Source organism: Excalfactoria chinensis, chromosome 15, assembly GCF_039878825.1.
Source record: "Excalfactoria chinensis isolate bCotChi1 chromosome 15, bCotChi1.hap2, whole genome shotgun sequence".
NCBI classification, from domain to species: domain Eukaryota; kingdom Metazoa; phylum Chordata; class Aves; order Galliformes; family Phasianidae; genus Excalfactoria; species Excalfactoria chinensis.
Genome location: NC_092839.1, coordinates 12,316,114 through 12,334,551, shown reverse-complemented (window position 1 = coordinate 12,334,551; position 18,438 = coordinate 12,316,114). Strand labels below are relative to the sequence as shown.

The 18,438-nt window shown below is 44.3% G+C and overlaps 1 protein-coding gene across 1 annotated transcript in view; it reads right to left on the bottom strand.

The window, feature by feature from the left end:
• Positions 1-18,438, bottom strand: part of ATP9A (ATPase phospholipid transporting 9A (putative)) — a 48,141-nt gene that overhangs the window by 25,980 nt on the left and 3,723 nt on the right. The window contains exons 2-13 of the mRNA XM_072349860.1: positions 16,526-16,670; positions 15,672-15,785; positions 13,261-13,369; positions 7,338-7,396; positions 6,462-6,513; positions 5,804-5,898; positions 4,883-4,963; positions 4,145-4,220; positions 1,930-2,006; positions 1,151-1,311; positions 272-414; positions 1-113 (exon numbers count right to left, since the gene is read on the bottom strand). Of these exons, the coding sequence (XP_072205961.1) occupies positions 1-113; positions 272-414; positions 1,151-1,311; positions 1,930-2,006; positions 4,145-4,220; positions 4,883-4,963; positions 5,804-5,898; positions 6,462-6,513; positions 7,338-7,396; positions 13,261-13,369; positions 15,672-15,785; positions 16,526-16,670 (1,225 nt within the window). The remainder of the gene's footprint in view (positions 114-271; positions 415-1,150; positions 1,312-1,929; positions 2,007-4,144; positions 4,221-4,882; positions 4,964-5,803; positions 5,899-6,461; positions 6,514-7,337; positions 7,397-13,260; positions 13,370-15,671; positions 15,786-16,525; positions 16,671-18,438) is intronic.

The following is an 18,438-nucleotide window of genomic DNA, read 5'->3' as shown; positions in this document are numbered from 1 at the left end:
CTGTGTGTATATACTGAAAATGTGGCTCTGCACTTCATCCATGGAGTCAAGGCCGTACGCCACTGTGCCCAGATGAAGTCGCTTGAAGACCATCTCATTCTGTGTAAGAGTTCCTGCAACAGAAGCAGCACCAACATGGAACGTGAGCCAACATCCCTATTCTGCAGGGCACGTTCTTATCCTTGCTGTATCCCGGATACAAAAGAAAATGGCCCAGAAGTTGGATGGATCACTGCATCAGGCTTTCAGCACAGGCTGGGGCTAAAGATACCTGTCTTATCTGTAAGCAAGTAGGATATCCTCCCCAGCTGCTCAGGAATAGTGCTGGATCGAACCACGGTCCCAGGGATTTTGGAATCTCTGCGGATCACCCAACTGTAGACGATTTTTCCCATGTCCAAATTCACACGCAAACTATGAAGAAGCAAAAGGGAGAAAAAGTGAATCTGAAGCAAAACTCTGGAAAGAAATCATCGTGAATTGCCACAGCGTAATGAAAGCACAGGGCTTCTATGCTGCAATTGAACTGCCAAAGAGCATGAGGAGAAAGATGTTTGAAATGAGTGGTTGGGCAGCAGATGGGGAGAAGTGCGCACTGCTGCACTGGTACTGTAATTCAGAAAGATATATGACAGCATTACATGGAGAAGGACAGATATAATTTGTGAGGATGATGAATGTAGACAAGTAAGGACACTGTAATTGATAAGGGGACAGCAGGTTAAATATGGAACCGAAATGAATCCCAGACCTACGCTGAAAATAACAATCTGCTTATTAATTTGGTGCAATTAAATATTAAAATTTCAGTCCCTTCTAAAGGCATTTGGGTGCTATGCTGTATAAATATCTCTCCTTCTCTGTTTTCCTCTGTTCTTATCAGAGTAACCTGGCAGTCCAAACACAGAGGCAGGGCCTTAAGACACAGACCTGCAGCCTATGCCAGGGAGCACAGAGAGTGGGCAGATGAAAACTCTTCAACTCAGCAGGAACAACAAAGCAACTCCTGTGTTTAAACAGCAATTCTATTTCTAAATTTGGTTGTCAAACGAGGAATACATGAGACTTCACGTGTGTGCCCACATTAGAAGCAGGAAGGAGGATGCAAAGGAAGCGGTATCTTGCTGGGAAGAACTAGTAGTTGACTCACCTAATTGGAATGATGTTTGAGAAGAGGAGGAGGAATCTTATGATCTGAAGATACCAACGGCCAGCAAAATGCTGAAGGGCCACCATGACAAGTGAGACCACAACCAGGGCCCCAAACAGGATCTTGGTGAGACAGTTCACTTCCAAATCAAAGAGACCAATCTAAAGAAATAAAATCAAGATATTCCAGCCACACTACTAAAGTCATCAGCTCAATTTAATATTCACAAAAGGAACGAGCCCCTAAAAGAGTTATTCCTCACCAGTCAACGTTTAGTTTTTATTTAAAACAATACAAACTTATTTGAATTTATAAACAATGTTGTTGCCAGATTGCTAAATAAGAATTCCTACTAAATAGGATTTCATCTCTTGGAAGCTGAGAAATGTCTGAAGAGGCAAGGAAAGACTCATGCTATCAAAAGCTGCAGGCTGTATAAACACCCCCACTCACTGTCTTAGCTTTGCTACAGCAGAACACAGCAAAATAAGCTTTCCCATTCTACCTGGGAATGCTTTATTATAACCATGTAAGTCATCAGCATTACCAGTGTTAAAAAAGTGAGCAGGTAGATGAGGAACAGGCTCAAAGAAAAGAATGACAACAACCATCTCTGATATGGTAACAACCTTAAAGAGTAGGCTGAAAGATATAAATCATTGTTCACCTGACGTTGTCCCTAAAGTGTGTATGTACTGTCCTTGGATGGGCTTATTTTTTCTGTTTAATGACAAATTACTGCCAATTTTAGTTATTGTATTACTGCTTTCTTACCCTACCTTACTTCTCGGGTTTGAAGTATTCATCACACTGCGCAGTTCCCTTCCAGTGTACAGGACAACTCCCACAACCGTACCTAAGCGAAGCAGAACATGCATCAGCCTAAGAAGTACAACCTCTGCTTCATAGCCTTCACAGTTGAAAATGACTTTTAGCAGGTCAGCTCCTAAAGCAATGGTAACAAAGACTAAAAAGGAGAGTGATCTGAAATGTAGAATCCATGCAAACACAGATGCTGAACAGAGGACAGCCTACTAGGCTCCAACCACACTGCCCTTATGGCTGGACTTGATGCAGCTGAGGAGCACACAGAGATGATTACCTTATTTTAAAATCTATGCCTTAGCTGAGTATTTCTTTAAATGCTGTTCCTACTGAAAGCTGAATCATACCAACGCCCACCTTACTGCAACAGATGGAGCTGCCAGGAACCCGTGTATTTTAATGCTATGTCCTGCAGTTTCTAGAGATCTGAGAGAAACACCTTTCTCCCTTTTCTTTCTGCAGACATACAATACAGTTTGGTACTATAAACCACTGTTTTTCTACAGTTTTCTCTTAAAGAGTTTGCAAAAAGCTAGCTGCAGTCACGAGTTTAAAAGCTGCTATTGCCAGCACTGGTTGCTACTAGAAAATGTTACAGGTCTATAGAAATGGATAAAAACACCACTAAAGGGAAACACCGCTATTCTGCTGCTGCCATTAACGACCAGAATTTTAACAAGCTAAAAGCGTATCATTTTTAAACAAGATTAACTCAAAAGAGGCGGTTACTAAAAACGATGAACAAAATTCCTTTGGAGATAATAATAAAGAAATAAAAACCAAAACAAATCACTATAGGCAGATGGCAGGAGGGGTAAGATCACCGCTATTAAATCAGCAGATGGCACAGCTCCTCCAAATCAACTGCAAACAGTCAGAGTTGGACCCTCCTACCACAGCAGCAGATGGAGACAGTCACATAGCTCTGCTCCATCCTACAGGCAAGGGCTGCCCCAGCAATGGCAGCACCACGACTTCACAGCATTTGCTTACAGAGGAGAAAAAACGATATTCACATTTTCCTTTTACAGGCTTTCCTTGCAGAAATAAACTGCCATAGGAGAAACAAAAATGGACATGCTATAGGTCATAGGTACTCACCAGCTGAAATGACAACAATATCTGAAGGATATTCTCAAAGATATCTGTACTAATAGCTTTACTCATACTTGAAAGGAGGGTGGGTTTTGCCCCAAAGCAGGACAGACTGAGGCAGAGCATTGCACAGCCTGTTGGGTGTCAGAAGCCACCCAGCCCCAGACAAGGTATTTGCAAGCAGGAAGGCAGGTTACTTTCTACACGGCAATTACTAATCTGTAAGTACTATTTACGTGGCCAAACTGTACATGGATGACTAAGTTTTTAGCATCCTTTGGTTACATCACTGCAACAATATTGTAATATGTTTCAAAGAAGATCCTGAGCAAGGCTAGATGGAAACATAAAGGAATAAAATCTAATCATATGTTCTGCATTTGAAAGGGAAAATGAGAATCTTTTCAGGACTTCACAAACATCTTTCAAAGTTCATGTTGCTTCCCACTATTACCAATCCAGGCACAACACGGTACTGCACTGCAAAGTCCCTCCACTCGGCAGCCTCTACTCCAGCACTGCTTACTGAACTTCACTCTCCTCCAGCTGCTGTCCTGTGATCCTGACAGGCATGCTAAGCAGGAGAGGAGCAAGGCTTTTACTTTGACATGCCTCTGCAGGAGGGCCCTGATTAATTTCAGGCCTTCAAGCTTATCGTACACATGTACTAAAGTATGTCAAAGATTGTATTTTTTTCCTTCTTTAAAACTATGCAAGATGAACTCGGTGGAAGCAGTTACCTGGAAATCTTTCATCTTAGCTTCTGTTACCAGAATCTATTTGACACCATTTCTGTTACAGATTAGGATGTCAATGTGGAGGGCAATTAAGTGCTATTCTGGTCCTAGATGCTAGAGAAGTGCCCAAAGGCCTCTCTAATTCTTTCTCATCTAGGAATGTCCAAGAGGCAATTAGCTGCCAGTCCAGCTCCCCAGAGGTGTTAGGACAAGTGGGAAACCTCACTCTGACTGCTAATTTCTCCAACTGACAGAGATTATTATTCCATTACAAAAAGACCCTCAAAAATTGTTAACATATTCCCTAAAAAATAATTTACACGTGCCTCCACCTTACCCGATGCAATCACTGTGCTGGCCCACAGGGTGTTCTCTATGCTTAAACTTTCGTTCACAGAAGGGTCACTGTCCTCCTACAATAGGGGGAAAATAAGAAACCGTGTCAGTAACTGAAGAGGCAGTAGGTTGTTGGAGTTACACACGGGTGCTTGGAGAGGGATGCTCCATCAGCACAGGGCTTCTAGGAGAGATGGAGGATTTTCATTAACCCAGCGAAATCTTTGGCTAGGTTGAAAAACAACACTTGATTTCAGCAGATAAAGTAGGGTTGGAAGAAAATGTATGAAGACACTTCCTGCTGAAAGCCACTATGCATTAAGAAAGAGAAAGGGATTAGTGAGAAGCTCACCAGGAACCCCTGCTTTCTCACAGGCAAAAGGTTTTAACCCTACAGAGACTGCGGTGGTGCTGATCTCCTAAGCACCACGCATTCACAACCACCAACCTCAATCCAAATGCTCACACCTACTGCCATCCGTGGAAGGTCCCACATCACAAACAGCCCATGAAACTGTTGCCAAGTCAAAGCTTCACAAACAATATTCTTGTTTCAGATTTATTTTATGTATGTTATGGAGGGGAAAAAAAAATAAGAAAAGAGAGTGAGAGGAAAGGCACAAGGAAGAGCATAACCTCACATTTCTCCTGAAAGAACTCTGGCATCCTGCTGGTATTTAGGAGGTTGGCACAGAAGACAGTACATTCATTATTTCAAGTGGATGTAAGCAGGACTTACCCTTGTGAAGGTTCCCACAAAATTGTGTATATCAATATTGGGCTCTTCTGCATATATATATGACCGGATTTGCAGCAGGTCCTAGAAACAGATGTGTTTGGGCAGGCATTTAGACAACCATGTTTTAATATCATACAAATGGTTCTAACAAAACACTTCAGGTTACTTAAATTGTACTATTTTCTTGAGCCCAACTACCTAAGAGAAAATATAACCATTTTGCCAGCATGTCTGAAGTATTCACTGGACCAAAACCAAAGAGACTCCTGGGAGTTACTTGGTTGTTAGTGCCCCATAAAAGCAAATGCAGCCTGAAAAAAATCAAGGGAGCCTAACAAACACATTGCTTCCAAGCAAAGAAGGTCTGGACCTTCCAAGTTAACCAAGGAACATCCTAACTCTCAATATTTAGTGGCACTGAGAACAGTTCCATGGTGACAAGGAGATACGTCAGTTCTGAGCAGCACTTCCAGTGCTGACTCCATGTGAACTATTCACTCCACAGATAGAATGTTTAGCTTAAGAGGTCTGCTATAAAATAATCTTCCTGCAACTTCACATACAACATCAGTAAAGCATGGACCCAGATTTCTCCTTTTCTTCCTTCTTTAAATTTTTGAAGACAAACTACTTTAGCCAGAGGGCGGTCGGCCAAAGTAGCCTCCAATAGCTGAAGAGCAGTTTAGCTGGAAATAGCACACTAAATGGGGGCTATACTCTTGTTTCAGATCACACAGGGAAGCACCAAAGGTCACTGCTCCTTTCACAAGGTTGCCAGACCTAACGTGCAATACACACCCAGTCCTGCATAAAACAATGCTCACTTGTTTCTCCAAACCATTAACTGAAGCAGAGGAACATTTTCCAGGTAACTGACTGATACCTCTTCACCAAAGTGAGTACGTTTAGCAGGCAGCTTACAGAGGCGGTGGGCAGTCTCTGGGTGCAGGTAACCGGCAGCCGCAGTTTCCAGTCTGTCTCACCATCCAGCTGGTCAGTGCGAAGGAAGCAAGACCCTGGGGAGCATCCACACCCATGAGTGCCCTCATGTAGGTACATCTACAGCTTACAGAATGGTTTTGTTTCTAGGACATCTTCCTTTCTTTGGACACGGTACCTCATTTAAAGTAATACTGGTTAATAAGGTAAGAATCGAGGAATTACACTCCCACATCACACATTTGTTTCCTCCCACCAGTCCAAGGTACAGTGGGATTCTGCTCTGTACCTTTAAGACATTTGAAATTAGCCACCATGCTCCATAAACATGCAGATCAAGCATTTCCTTATTCCACACTTAACAAAACAAACCTGAACAGCACGTAAAATGATTTACATTTATAACGCACGGCATTTTGTGACCTCATTCACCCTCCATTCAACTTCCTACATTCTTGGAGCAGCAAACAAAATCCAAGTGTAACATCCTGAGAGCCGGTGGTCCCTTAAAGCCTTTGAATTCCCCATCTCTTCTAAATTTTACTATTATCTATTTCTTTCACATTTTCAAAAGACAATTTTCTCTAAACAACCAGTGAAAGGTTAATGGCTATATTGACAATTGGTTCCAGATGTTTACCATTCTTCTCCGACGTCCTCAGGAAGATCATGTCAGCAGGGACCCGCTGGTTCTGTTACAAGAAGAAAGGCCATTATTGTGCACACACCCCACACGCGTGCACAGCCTCCTTCCACAGCCCTGGCCACAAGCAAAGGCTATAGAGGAGAAAGAGCATTTCTTTGTCAAGCAGAAGCTTGGTATTCATTTTGCTTTGAATCCTGAGCTCACTTCCCTGCAGAATCCCGAGTGCAGAATAACAACCGGAGTCAGCTCCCACTGACCAGACTGGCCAACGTCTAGCTTTACAAAAGAGCCAGTGATAACTCCTGAGCTCAGAAGAAATGTTAAACCAATGCTGGTTTCCTTTCAAGGAAGCTCTAAGCTAGAGGATACGTGGTACCTGGGGTCTACAGGTACCGGGTTTGGGGTTGTTTTTTCACTCCATATTCTCATACTAACAGTTTTAGAGGACACAGCTGCTCGCATGGAGAACGTGTGAAGAAAATAACTGGGGGAAAAAAAAAACAAAGGGAAAATGTACAGCCCAGTGTCTGCAAATGGATCTGTCTCTCCACCTCTGTGTTGGTTACACCAAACACATTTTGATGTTGTATGCTGTATTTGCATCAGACATTTAACCAGTGTCCAGCAGTCAAAGACAGGGTCAGGGAGTCTTTTTCTCTTGCTATAGGGTGATCAGAAAACACCAGTTATAGGCTCTTATTCTGAGATCTGGTTTGTAAAGGCAATGATGATACTTCCAGGGCCAGGGGGAAAAAGGGAGACCCTGAAAAGCAATTAAATTCAACACCCAATATTGTAAGCCTACCAAAAATCAAATACCTCATTCCCCAAGAAAAGCACTTTCCAAAGACAACACACATAAAGGCTCACCTTTTCAACAATGATGAGGTCTCCTACTTGGATGTTAGAGCTCTTCACCTTCACAGTCCCTGCAGAGGGAAGACAGCAGCGTGTCACAGCCCCGTGCAGCAGGGCAGGGCTGCTGCCCATCACCCCAAACGACAGCTCTGACACTGCAGCCATTACACTCAGGAACCTGAAAACACTTTCAGCTCGTGCCAGGCAAACAATGGTGCAAAACCAGGAAAACTGCAACAGCGATCCAGCTGCTGCTTCCCCAGGTGGGTGAAAAGCTAAAGCTCAGCTTTCCAGGATGAGACCTGAGAGCCGCAACTAAAATGGACACACCTTCAAAACCAAGCTTGCTCCATCCTGCAGCACAGCGCTGCCTTTGGTCACCTCAGCTTCCTCTCCTTCACCTCTGCAGGGACGCAGCCCAAACCATCCCTGCAGAGAGCAGGCACTGCAGAACACACCTACATATTTCCTTCTTTGCAGTTGCTCCAAAACAGAGGGTGAATTTAACAGTTGGCCAGTAATTTCAGATCACTAGCCAGCTCCTGATTCGCCTTCTCAAACTAACTAGTGATTTAAAAATCAATTAAGTTGAACCTTGTACTTCAACAAAAGCCTCTACAACGTGCTGTGATTTGGGTAGAAGTGGGGAAGGCACGTGGCAGCTCTCCCTGGCACAGACAGCCCTCCGCCAGCACCTCCAAATTCAGGGCTAACTGGCCAGATAGCTGCACCGGGGTGAAGAAGGGGGAAGGGAGGGGGAGCAGAAATTAGCACAAAGCACAAAGGTCACTGGGATTTTACTACTGGCAGTCCCTTCATTAGCATCCTTCTCAGGATATGCTTCAGTGTTTCTGCTCCAAATTAACAATGAAAGCCTTTCTGGGCTCCTGGCAGCCTGCTGCTTTGGTGACACACTGTGTGCTTAACAACATGCTTCATCACTGCTGCTAATAAACGCGGACTTCCTTGCATGCTGTAATTATTCCTACAAATTATAAGCAGTCACGGCCCGTTTCACAAATATCTCATAGGCCTTCTGCAGATTCTGGGTTTTGCCATCTGAGAGACTTAAAATTGGGGTTGTTTGTTTGTTTTTTTTCAAAGTAAACAAAATGAATGCTGTGCTGAAGACACCCCGGCCAGGCAGGGAAAGCACCGGGGATTAAGAGTCCATTACTGCAGAGGCTTGAAAAGAAAAGCTGTGCTCTGAGAGGATGCAAAAAAGCATCCCTGGCAGCTTTCTGCACGGCCATCCAAAGCGAGGTAGGTGCTCTGACACTAAAAGGGTCTGACAGATAACATCTCTGCCTCCCCTTTTAATACGGTTATTCATGAAACAACAAAAAGTGCTTTTGAATATTCCTCTGTGCAAAGGTCGGAACCCCACACAGCAACCCCTGTGCAGAGCAGCCCATGGGAAGAGAGGTGCACTCCTTTAACCCTACAGGGACATTTTCTCTTGAAGATCACATGGATTCTGTTGGTGGTTGGCAGTACAGAAGCGCTTCCTGCAGGGCTCAGGGATGGAGATTTGGGTTTGTATCACTTTTCCTCAATGAAATAAAGTTGTTCTGGAAAAAAACAAACGTTCTGGCAAAGCTACAGCACAATTATTTCCTATCATCACATGCATTAAAGGGCTTTTTGCATCACTACTCTGAAAACAGCTTTATCTGCTCCAAAGCGTTTTCCAAAAAATAACTGGAACAGATTTGCCTTGTTCAATAACCCTCCCAACATCAGCTGTTTTAAAGTGAAAGAAAGAGAGGAGCTCCATAAGCACCGCATGCTTTTACAACTCTTGTATACACACACGAGGTGCCCTTTTTAGGTAGCAGAGCTAATTCTGCTCCCCAGCCATAGCCCCGGCCTCTTGTGGATGACATCTCTGCAGTCTGCACCAGATGTCCCTCTGTGAAGGTACGCAACCAGATGTTTCCTTTGACTCAGGACCCCCATAAAGCAACTTACTTAAATGGGTTTTATTTTGACCTTGGGAATTCTGCAGTACCTTTCTCCTTCTGTGGGGAAACCAGCTCCTGAACATTAGAGGTTTCCTCACACATTTTAGAAACCAGCTAATAACACCACTGCTTCACTTCCCAGTATTGCTCTGCCATTAAAGTATGCCTGTAATAAGAAATAGCTGCTTTTATAAAGGCATTTCGAAGTGCTTTCTAGGTACACCCAGGTCTGTTAGTACAACAAAACAGCTAGATCTGATCTTCTGTTAAAACAAAAAAATATCAGTTCTTAAAATGTGATACACGTTTCATTCTGAATTGTTTAGTTTTGAGAAAAGACAGAAAGGAGATAATACAATACAGGCACTTGGCTGCAACTTCATCCGCAGCCTTTGGAATCACCACCCAATTTGCAGATGGACACACCACAAAGCAGATTATTTAAAGTACTCAGTACTTTAGCCAGGAGAAATGCTGCCTTCTGTCCCATGAGAACTTCAGATCTCACCATAGATGTGCACAGCTACGGCAGAGTTCAAAACAGCTCATCTGGAATTGAAGATCATGGAGCAGTTTCTTGAAACAAGCTGAATGCATGCCGAGAAATGAAAGGGTGGTTTGGATGCATTGCACCCAACTTTGGGCTTCCGCAGCTTTACGCTGTGTAAACTGCAGAGCGGGGCTCAGAGGGGTTGGGAAAATATTGTTTTTTCTATGGCTGGTAAATGCCAATGATCTGTATCTCTAGGAGCACCCCTCCATAGGAGGTCTCCTCCCATTCCTTTCAGTGGAGTCTCTCTCTGTTATGCAGTGTTACCCAGAGAAGGCAAGAGGGAGAGAAGAAAAACAAACCAAGAATTTGTGAGCACGGTTCTAAGCTTTCTATCATGCAGAAAGTCAGCACACAGCCCACTGAACACAGGGAGGTTTGTAAGTTTATGAATAGGGGACTGAGATTTGATTATTTTTTTTATTACAACCCAAACAAATGTCTTTTAAAGAAAGAGCTCTCTATTAAAAAAAACAAAGAAGCTGCGAGCTACTGGTTTCATCATTTTAGAACACAAACGGATCGTAATGATGGAGGAGAAAAAAGGTTCAGGGGGATTCTTCTTATGATGTTAAAACAACACAGAAAATACCTGCCTGCCCTGCATCACGCCACCCTCCAAGAACATTACAGACACTGCAATTCAGCATCCGTATTCAAAACAAAATCTGATCCAAAGAGGGTTCTCGCTTCCCCTCTGCAAGGAAGGCAGCCCAGTGAGACTTACAAAGCTGTAAGTACCCAACACAAACCCTGCACACAGGAGCAGGGCTGGGCTGTGTGGGGACCAGAGCACCCTGAGCAGGGAAAGCTCCCATATCTGTGCTCAGCTGTACCCTCGCTCAGAACAGCACACAGGCACTTTTGTTGATTGATACTTCAGTTTGTTTACGCACGTACGTGCTTAAGTCAACCTGACTTCATTTAGACCAGAGAATGTACTCTCAGCCTTGAGGATGCTGTGGGGAAGTAAGGCTGAAGATGGGAAAACTATTCTCCAGTCACCTTAATGGCAGCTCAGTGCAATTACTCGGGGGAAATAAAAATAGCTTGGAGAAAGCTACAGAGCCATTAGATCCATTATTGCCAATCTCCAAGAACAGCAGTGCTCGGCATCGTGCCTCACCTCATCTCCCCCTCCTAAGCACTGGTTTTAGCGTGGAACTATTGTCAGCCTTCAACCAGCCAACAACAATCCAGAGGGCTTTTGAGCAGAGTGCCCCTCTGCACTACAGGGCTGTGCCAATATCCCAAAGCACAAACTGTGCTGCAAAACAAAAACAAAACAAGCCCTACCTGGAGTTTCCCAGCTGCACTGAAAATTCATAGTTACATTCAGCTGTTCTCAACTTAACTTCAACTTTGCTATTTGCTGCTTTTACTTCTGACCCAAAGAAGCCCCAGCTTGAAAGTCAGCCACCTTTTCCTGCTGCTCACACAGACACATACACTCACAGACCCACCACCCACCCCCAGCCATACTGGCATCAGAAATGACTCTCAGAGGTGGTGGCCTTTTGTGGATGTTCATGTCCTCTGAAAAGCTCAACTACTGACAGACACTGAACTTCGTGTGAGACAGAAAATGGCTTCGCTCCCCAACTGACTCCATAATCACAAAGAATTTTCTGTGGTTTTCTGACTCTAACTTACGCTGCTTGAGGGTTTCATTACCAATTCTACACCAAACGTGTGTAAATAACAAACACAGTGGCTTAGGATTTTCAACCGCTGCCCAGCTGCCAATCCTCCTTGGGTTCTTTCACAAAATTAGAGAAGTTAAAGGATTGGGGGGAAGGGAAATCATTCATGGGAAACGTAATAGCAATATGAAAAGAACTAAAGGAGAGGTCAGGCCCCTTATAGATCATTGAATGGAATCCAGAAGGCAACTCTTTTATATTTTTAAATAGATGTAGTATACCCCTCTCGGGTGAGGCTTTTGTTGGTTGCCAAGCACTTTAAGTGTTGTAGTAAGAACATGTTATTAAAAGAGGATTTAATATTCAGAAACACAGATTCCCCAGTTTGGAGATGTCTCATAATTCCCAGCATGTGAAACATACACAACCCTAAGCAACCACTTTTTAAAAGCAAGCTTATTCTTATAGTGCAATTGTTGGAAGCTGTGCACTTCTAACACACTCCTGCACTGCATCTCATTTCAGGGCTGTAAACTTTCATAGCAAAGAAACTTGAAATAAACAAATAAATAAGTTGCTTAAATTCAGTTAATTCCCTGTTTTAAAACAAAGCTGTGGGATCACCAACACTGCCGCAGTATTAGCAGTCACTATAGCAAAGCAGCATTCAATTTTTCAGATGAGAATTTAAATGCCTTTGTTAGGTGTGACAGAGTCGTAAACAACAGGCAGAGGCAGCGAGCAGCACCAGGGCTGCAGGCTGAGCTCATGGAAGGGAGGGCTCTGCATTCCTCACTGCTGGAGGAAGGGGCTAAAGAAGATGCAAACAAAACTGAGAGATCAATACCGAGGAACTGCAACTGTCACTGCTTACAGAAACACACGGCAGGTGTGCTAACAGCACACACAACCTCTTCTAGCAAAAAACTTGCACGATGCATGCCACAGAAGAACTATGAAACTCAGCCAGCATTGCATTTCAGCAAGGGATGGAGCATGTCAGTATGTCAAGCAATTCACCTAAAACGTAGCATGTGCATACACAAGCTCCAGCAGGACAGAGTACTTGAACTGAACTATGGCTTGCAGTATGCATGCTGGAATGGCTCCCAGCACTAGGCATGGCCACATGGCCCACCTCCACCCTCACATGTTGAGTCTCCTTTTGCAGAAAGCATCTTCTGACAGTTTCGCAGACCAAGGTTTAAATTCTTGGTAAAATGGTTTTGCAAATAATCTGACACTGTGGATCCCCCTCACTCCTTTGGCTCACAGTTGTTCCCATCAAAAATATGAAGTGCTCATTTATTGGAACTGTTCTTACATCTGCTTTTCTCACTTACACTGTGACCAGGCAAGAAGCACAGGCAAGAGGAAGGTCAGGAGAAAATGAGGACAACAGCAGCAACCGAAACACAGCATGAATCTATCCTACCGTATGCTTTGTCTCCCTCCTTTCATTCCTGCACCAGTTCTCTCTGCAGAAAGGTAAACATGGTTCCTTTCTGGAAAAATCCACCCTCAAGCCCCATGGTGATTCACATCCAACTTCACTTCCTTTGGTAACTCAAATCTACCAAGAAGGAACAGTAACCTGGAGAAAACGTTTGGCCTTTGCCAGAATTGAGAGTAAAAAGAAATGCCATCAGCTGCATGGAAGCTCCCAGTGCCGCAGGCTGCGCGTTGAGCCCCAGCACTACGATGCTGAGCAGCTCCTGCAGGCAGCCAAGCAGTGCCTGGGCCACGCAGCTCCCAGCACAGCCCCACGCAGCACTGACCTCTCCCTGTGAGCTTGCTGTAGATCTGTGAGTTCACCTCTTTGTCACGCATGTAACACCTGATCTCCTCCGCGGCCTCTCGGATGACGGTAACGGCGAGCACAAATCCCTGAAAGAGAGCAGGGGAAAGAGGATGGAAAGGCAGCACAAAAGGCATCTGCCTCTAACAGGCGCCATGCACTACATTTGGCAGCAGTAATGCCATTCATTAACTGAAAGGGAAAGTTCCTGCCACAAATAAAAGCAACATTTCTGGCACACGGAGAACGATGAGGATCACCTGTACAGGTCAGACTTCACAACACGCCTGTCTGACTTCCCCAGCTCAAATTGCACACACAGAGTCCAAAGGAGGGGCAATTTACTTCCATTTTTTTATATGCACTTGGTGCTGCTTTTACAAATGCTGAAACTGGGAAGCCATCAGAAAACCTTTTCAGAGCAGCACTGCACCCCACAGTGCTGCTTTGTAACACCAGCAACTTTTCATTCCGGTAACCAGCAAATTGGGAAAGCAACAGACATTTCTCTTCTGTGTGCAATCTGCATCTGTGTGCTTTGCTAGAAATTCCTACCTCCTTCTCCAAAGGGGGAAAAAAAAAGCAGTGGAATTTTCAGCTTATGTTTTAGCCACTTGAAGAGTCTTCAAATAATGACCTCAAAATATTCCCACATGTTCAGTCTCACTATGCCACCACACAGGTCATCCTACCCCCAGTCCTGGGACTAGCAGCCAGTGGTGAACAAAGACCTTTCTTATGCTGCTTCCTGGCCACTCCGGAGCCAATCCCCAGTTGCTCACCTGGCACAGACAAGTCACAGCTGCCTATACAAAACCAGAAAGGTGTACTTGGAGAATAGGATCTGCTGATATTCTTATTGGATTCACACTGCAAATGCGTTTGTAAGTACTAATTTGAGAGAGAAAGCAGTGCGACCCAGGCTTTGGCACAGAGCTTTAGCAGCCATGTCCTCAAGCTGCACTTTTACTTCTTTTGGACTTACAACGAGGATTTCACTGTACTGGAAGCATGAAAGGCAAGAAAATTTCCTTTTGCTCCTCCTCATCCCACCCCCTTCCAATAGAACCAGGGATTTTTACCACAACTCTTTCACAAAGCAGCAAACAAATGGTGTCCCAGAGCACTGTGCTTTCATTAGCAAATCTCAGCCAATTTTTTTAATAAATGCTTCTTTAAAGCAAAAAAAAGATTTCTAAAAACAAGTTTTCAAAGCTCAGGAAGGTGAATGAACCCAACCTGAGTCGGTTTCTGCTCTGAGCAGCAGCTGGAGCAGAAGCTGAATCAAAGTTATTCCACAGTTCTATCAGCTGAAGTGCAGCAGGAAAGATATTTACAGAAAGAGAGAAATAAAAGCTGCACTTGGAGAAAAGCTGGGAAAAAAATACAGCTCCCCATATAAAGGCGTTTGCACAGTTCTGACTGGCTCATGCAGTGCAGTTCAGAGATCTAACAGCCCCACACAACTATTCGTTATTACATCATTTGACAGCATATGAGTCTCTGCTTCAAAACTGATTATTATTGATTTCCTTTGATCAGGCGAAACATATGGCTATCAAGAGAAAAGGGCAAACATTCAGAGGAAAGAAGGAGTATCTGCACCTTGAATAGGTAGGCGACAAACCTGCAAGTTCATCTCTCTCTCTCTCTCTCTCTCTCTATATATATATATATATATGTTTTTTATAATAAAAAATGGCATTTATTTTACATGCAGGTTTGTTGAGGGCTGTTTCTCAGGTTTCCCTCATTTGTTTTCCACAATGTGGTTAAACCATGAATCAGTCTGTTGACCTACGCCTAAACTGCAGGTCAAACTGTTTGGCAGGAGAGCATAATTTGCCTCCATTGCGCATATGGCCACTCTTTAAGGTCACTTCAGAGAGGTGCCCTTTGGTCCCTCACTGCAGTAACCAGGCTGGTCTGGGCTCCCCATGCTTGGGCTCCTTGGGAGGGCCAGATGCCCTCACAGACCCTCCACCAGCACACCCTGCCTTCACAGAAGCTGTGAGCAACACACAAATCACCAGGGGAATGTGTTTACTCCAGTCCCCATCTTCATGGGGAAGTCCATTACTTCATCACTTTATACACAAAATCCTGATGCCTTTGCAGTCACCATGTGCAGTGGCTGAGAGCTCTGTCTCTGCTGGCATCCCACTGATGAACGAGGTAGAGGCAGAGACCTCTCACACCCCAGGAACAGCTGTACAAAACAGAGCCTAAAGCCAGAACAGCGATCTATGAGACACGCACAGAGCAGGGCCTGAAACAGCCAGCTAACAAAATGATTGAAGGTATAAACTTACACCCTGGAAAAACAGCAGCAAAAGAAATAATGTCAAAAAAATGAAAGTTTCTTAAATAAATAAACTGCCAATCACTTACCAGAGGAACCCAGTATGTGTAGAGTGCACCAAGCCTCATTTCAACAACAAACTGAGAGCAGGCCAAAAGCAAGAAGTAAAGGTTGAAGAAGTATTTGAATTGGTTAAATAACACCTAACAAAAAAGAAAAGAATAGAGGTCCATAACAGAGTTTAGACAAGTTGAACTAATGCTCTGAAACATTTTTGCTTGCTTTGTCAGTGCATACATGCTCACTTAGGGTATTCTTAAAGTACTCATGGAAACTGTTCTAAAGATCAACCTACTCTGCCTGGTTGATGTTCTCCTGGTTGGATAACACTGCCACACGGCCAGGCCCAAGCCTTTAATACAAACAAGTCATTTTGTTTTGGTTTTAAACTTCTGACTATCTCCGCTCTGCAAGGAGACACAGCAAACAGCAACACTGCTACCTACAGGATTTGGTTTGCAAAAAATCACACTGTAGACATTACAAGATGATGAACTTAGAAAACCTGGCTTGTTTTAACACTCAACCAGACAGTGACCGCTTTCTGACATTAAAAGTGGGCAGAATCAGACTTGTTTCTGCTGCTGCTACCAGAGGGTAGGATGGACAATCCAGCTGCTCTGCCAGAGATGATGGACACTGAGGAGCTGCTGCCCATCCCACACAGCAGGCTGTTCCCCCAGCAGTGACAGGTGAGAGGCACTAGTCCCCCATCACCCCCCTACATGTGGGGCTGTGCTGCTGTGGCCCAGGCAGCCTGAAGGCAGCCCACAAACACAAACCAGACAGTACTCATTGACTTCTGTGCTTTCCCACTGTAACAGCACTGGAACTGGGCACAGCATTGGGGAGGATGACAAGAAGCAACTTTTTTCACACTTACCCCAGGGAGAAAGGTAAAAAAGTTGTATTTCTGGTTGTTGATAACATTGCGGGGGTATCTCTGGTCTCTCTTCTCTGGATGGCCAAGCCAAACCGTACGAGGTCTTGGGTCTCTTCTCCCACAGCATCTTAAGCACTCACAGCACCTGTGAGAGGAACACCTGATTTTAAACCCTTTAATCATGATTCTCACACACACCCCAGGCACTCTCCACCAGCCAGGCCAAACAGCCACCTCTCAGCTGCTACAGTTTTCCGCCACTTTAAATCATCTTTAAACCAGAAACTCTCCTCATGTTTTAACTCTCATGTTTTAACTACAGTGAACTCAGAACGATAGCAATCCAGACAGGAGGCTTTGCCCACAGGAACAAGGCTGGTATTCACAGCTTCATCAGGATGGGTTTCCAGCTATGGTGGGAACCACTCAACCCTTCAGCCACCTGAAACCAGTTACCTTTGTTTATTCTGTAGGCTGGGCCTCTTTTAGGGATCCTACTTAACAGCAAAAGGAGCTAAGTACCTACATCCAAATATTCCCAATAGGACAAAGCTTGAACAGCTAATTACTGTCGTTTAATAGATATTTTACTTGAGCTGTTAATTTTTACAAAGCGATATTCACCAACATGCCCCAGAGAAATTTCCAGCCACCCGGGCAGACTGTCAAGCCAACACCTAAACCTCCAAAACAGAATTCCAGACACATTAAGTTCAGTAACTTACAGAATATTTAGTCCAGAACATACAAGAAAACAGCGAGTGAACCCCATCAGGTACGCAGGACGTTCCACCTTTAGAGCAGTGTGCTCCACCCAGCTGTTTACATGCAATTACACTGCTGTCAATCTAGAAGGAAGTTAATACCTAGCACTGCAAAACTCCTTACAACTGCTCCTTCCGGAAGGGCACTGCAACCTCCAGCACTGACAGCACCTCCAAAGGGACGGAAGTGCAACAGAACTTCTCAAAAATGAAATAACCCCAAATTTCACACATGTTCTGCAATCAAAGCCACAGCCTCCCAGAGCAGAGCACTGCAGAGACACGTGGGGCTGCTGGAATTTGAATGCACAAACGATGTGTTACTACAAGGTTTGAGAATCCATCTAAAAATAACAGTTCTCAGTACAAACATGAAGGCCACAGAAGAACTTGCCATGCAAAGTCACAGGTTTGTGAAATTCCTGCCCTGCTACACTCACAGCTTTTGCAATGTCCTGAATTACAGGGAAAGCAAACCTAAAACCTCATCGGACAAACAAAGGAAAAACTTCCTGCTCAGCAAGTTTTCAAAGGTAAGTACCAGAAGTATCAACTTTTGAATTATGAATCCTCAGCATTTCTCCCACAAAGTCTCTTACGCAGCCTTTTAACACGTGGCTTCTAAGCAACATAAAGGAATTTGTCAAAACAAAACAAAAAAAGCCCACCAAGCTTCCAACCAATGAAATAATACCAACAATACTACAACCAGCAATAACCAAGCCACGTGCTGCAACAGCATTCAGCTGCAGAGCTGGAATCCCACCAGGCACCGCCCCACTGCTCCCAGCTGGAACACATGCAGGGCTGATCTTTATCTCACATACACCCAAGGAGATCCCCAAAGAGAATGTTTTACATTCTTGCTTTTCTAAATGAAAGCACATACCAGTCCTCAGGATGGCGTTTAACTCTGCCCTATTCCCCGAACTTGTTCCCCTTCTGTCCCACAGACCGCCTGCGCCTTGCTGGGCACTCAGAGCTGAAGGGTGCAGCATGTCACAGGCAACAGTTATTCCTGCACGCCAGCTGTGCCTGGCCTGGTACACTGCTAGCAATGGAGCTCTTGGTAGGAACACAGATATCTCTCAAGCACAGAACGATCGCAGAATCACCAGGGTTGGGAAAGACCTACAAGGTCAGCTACTC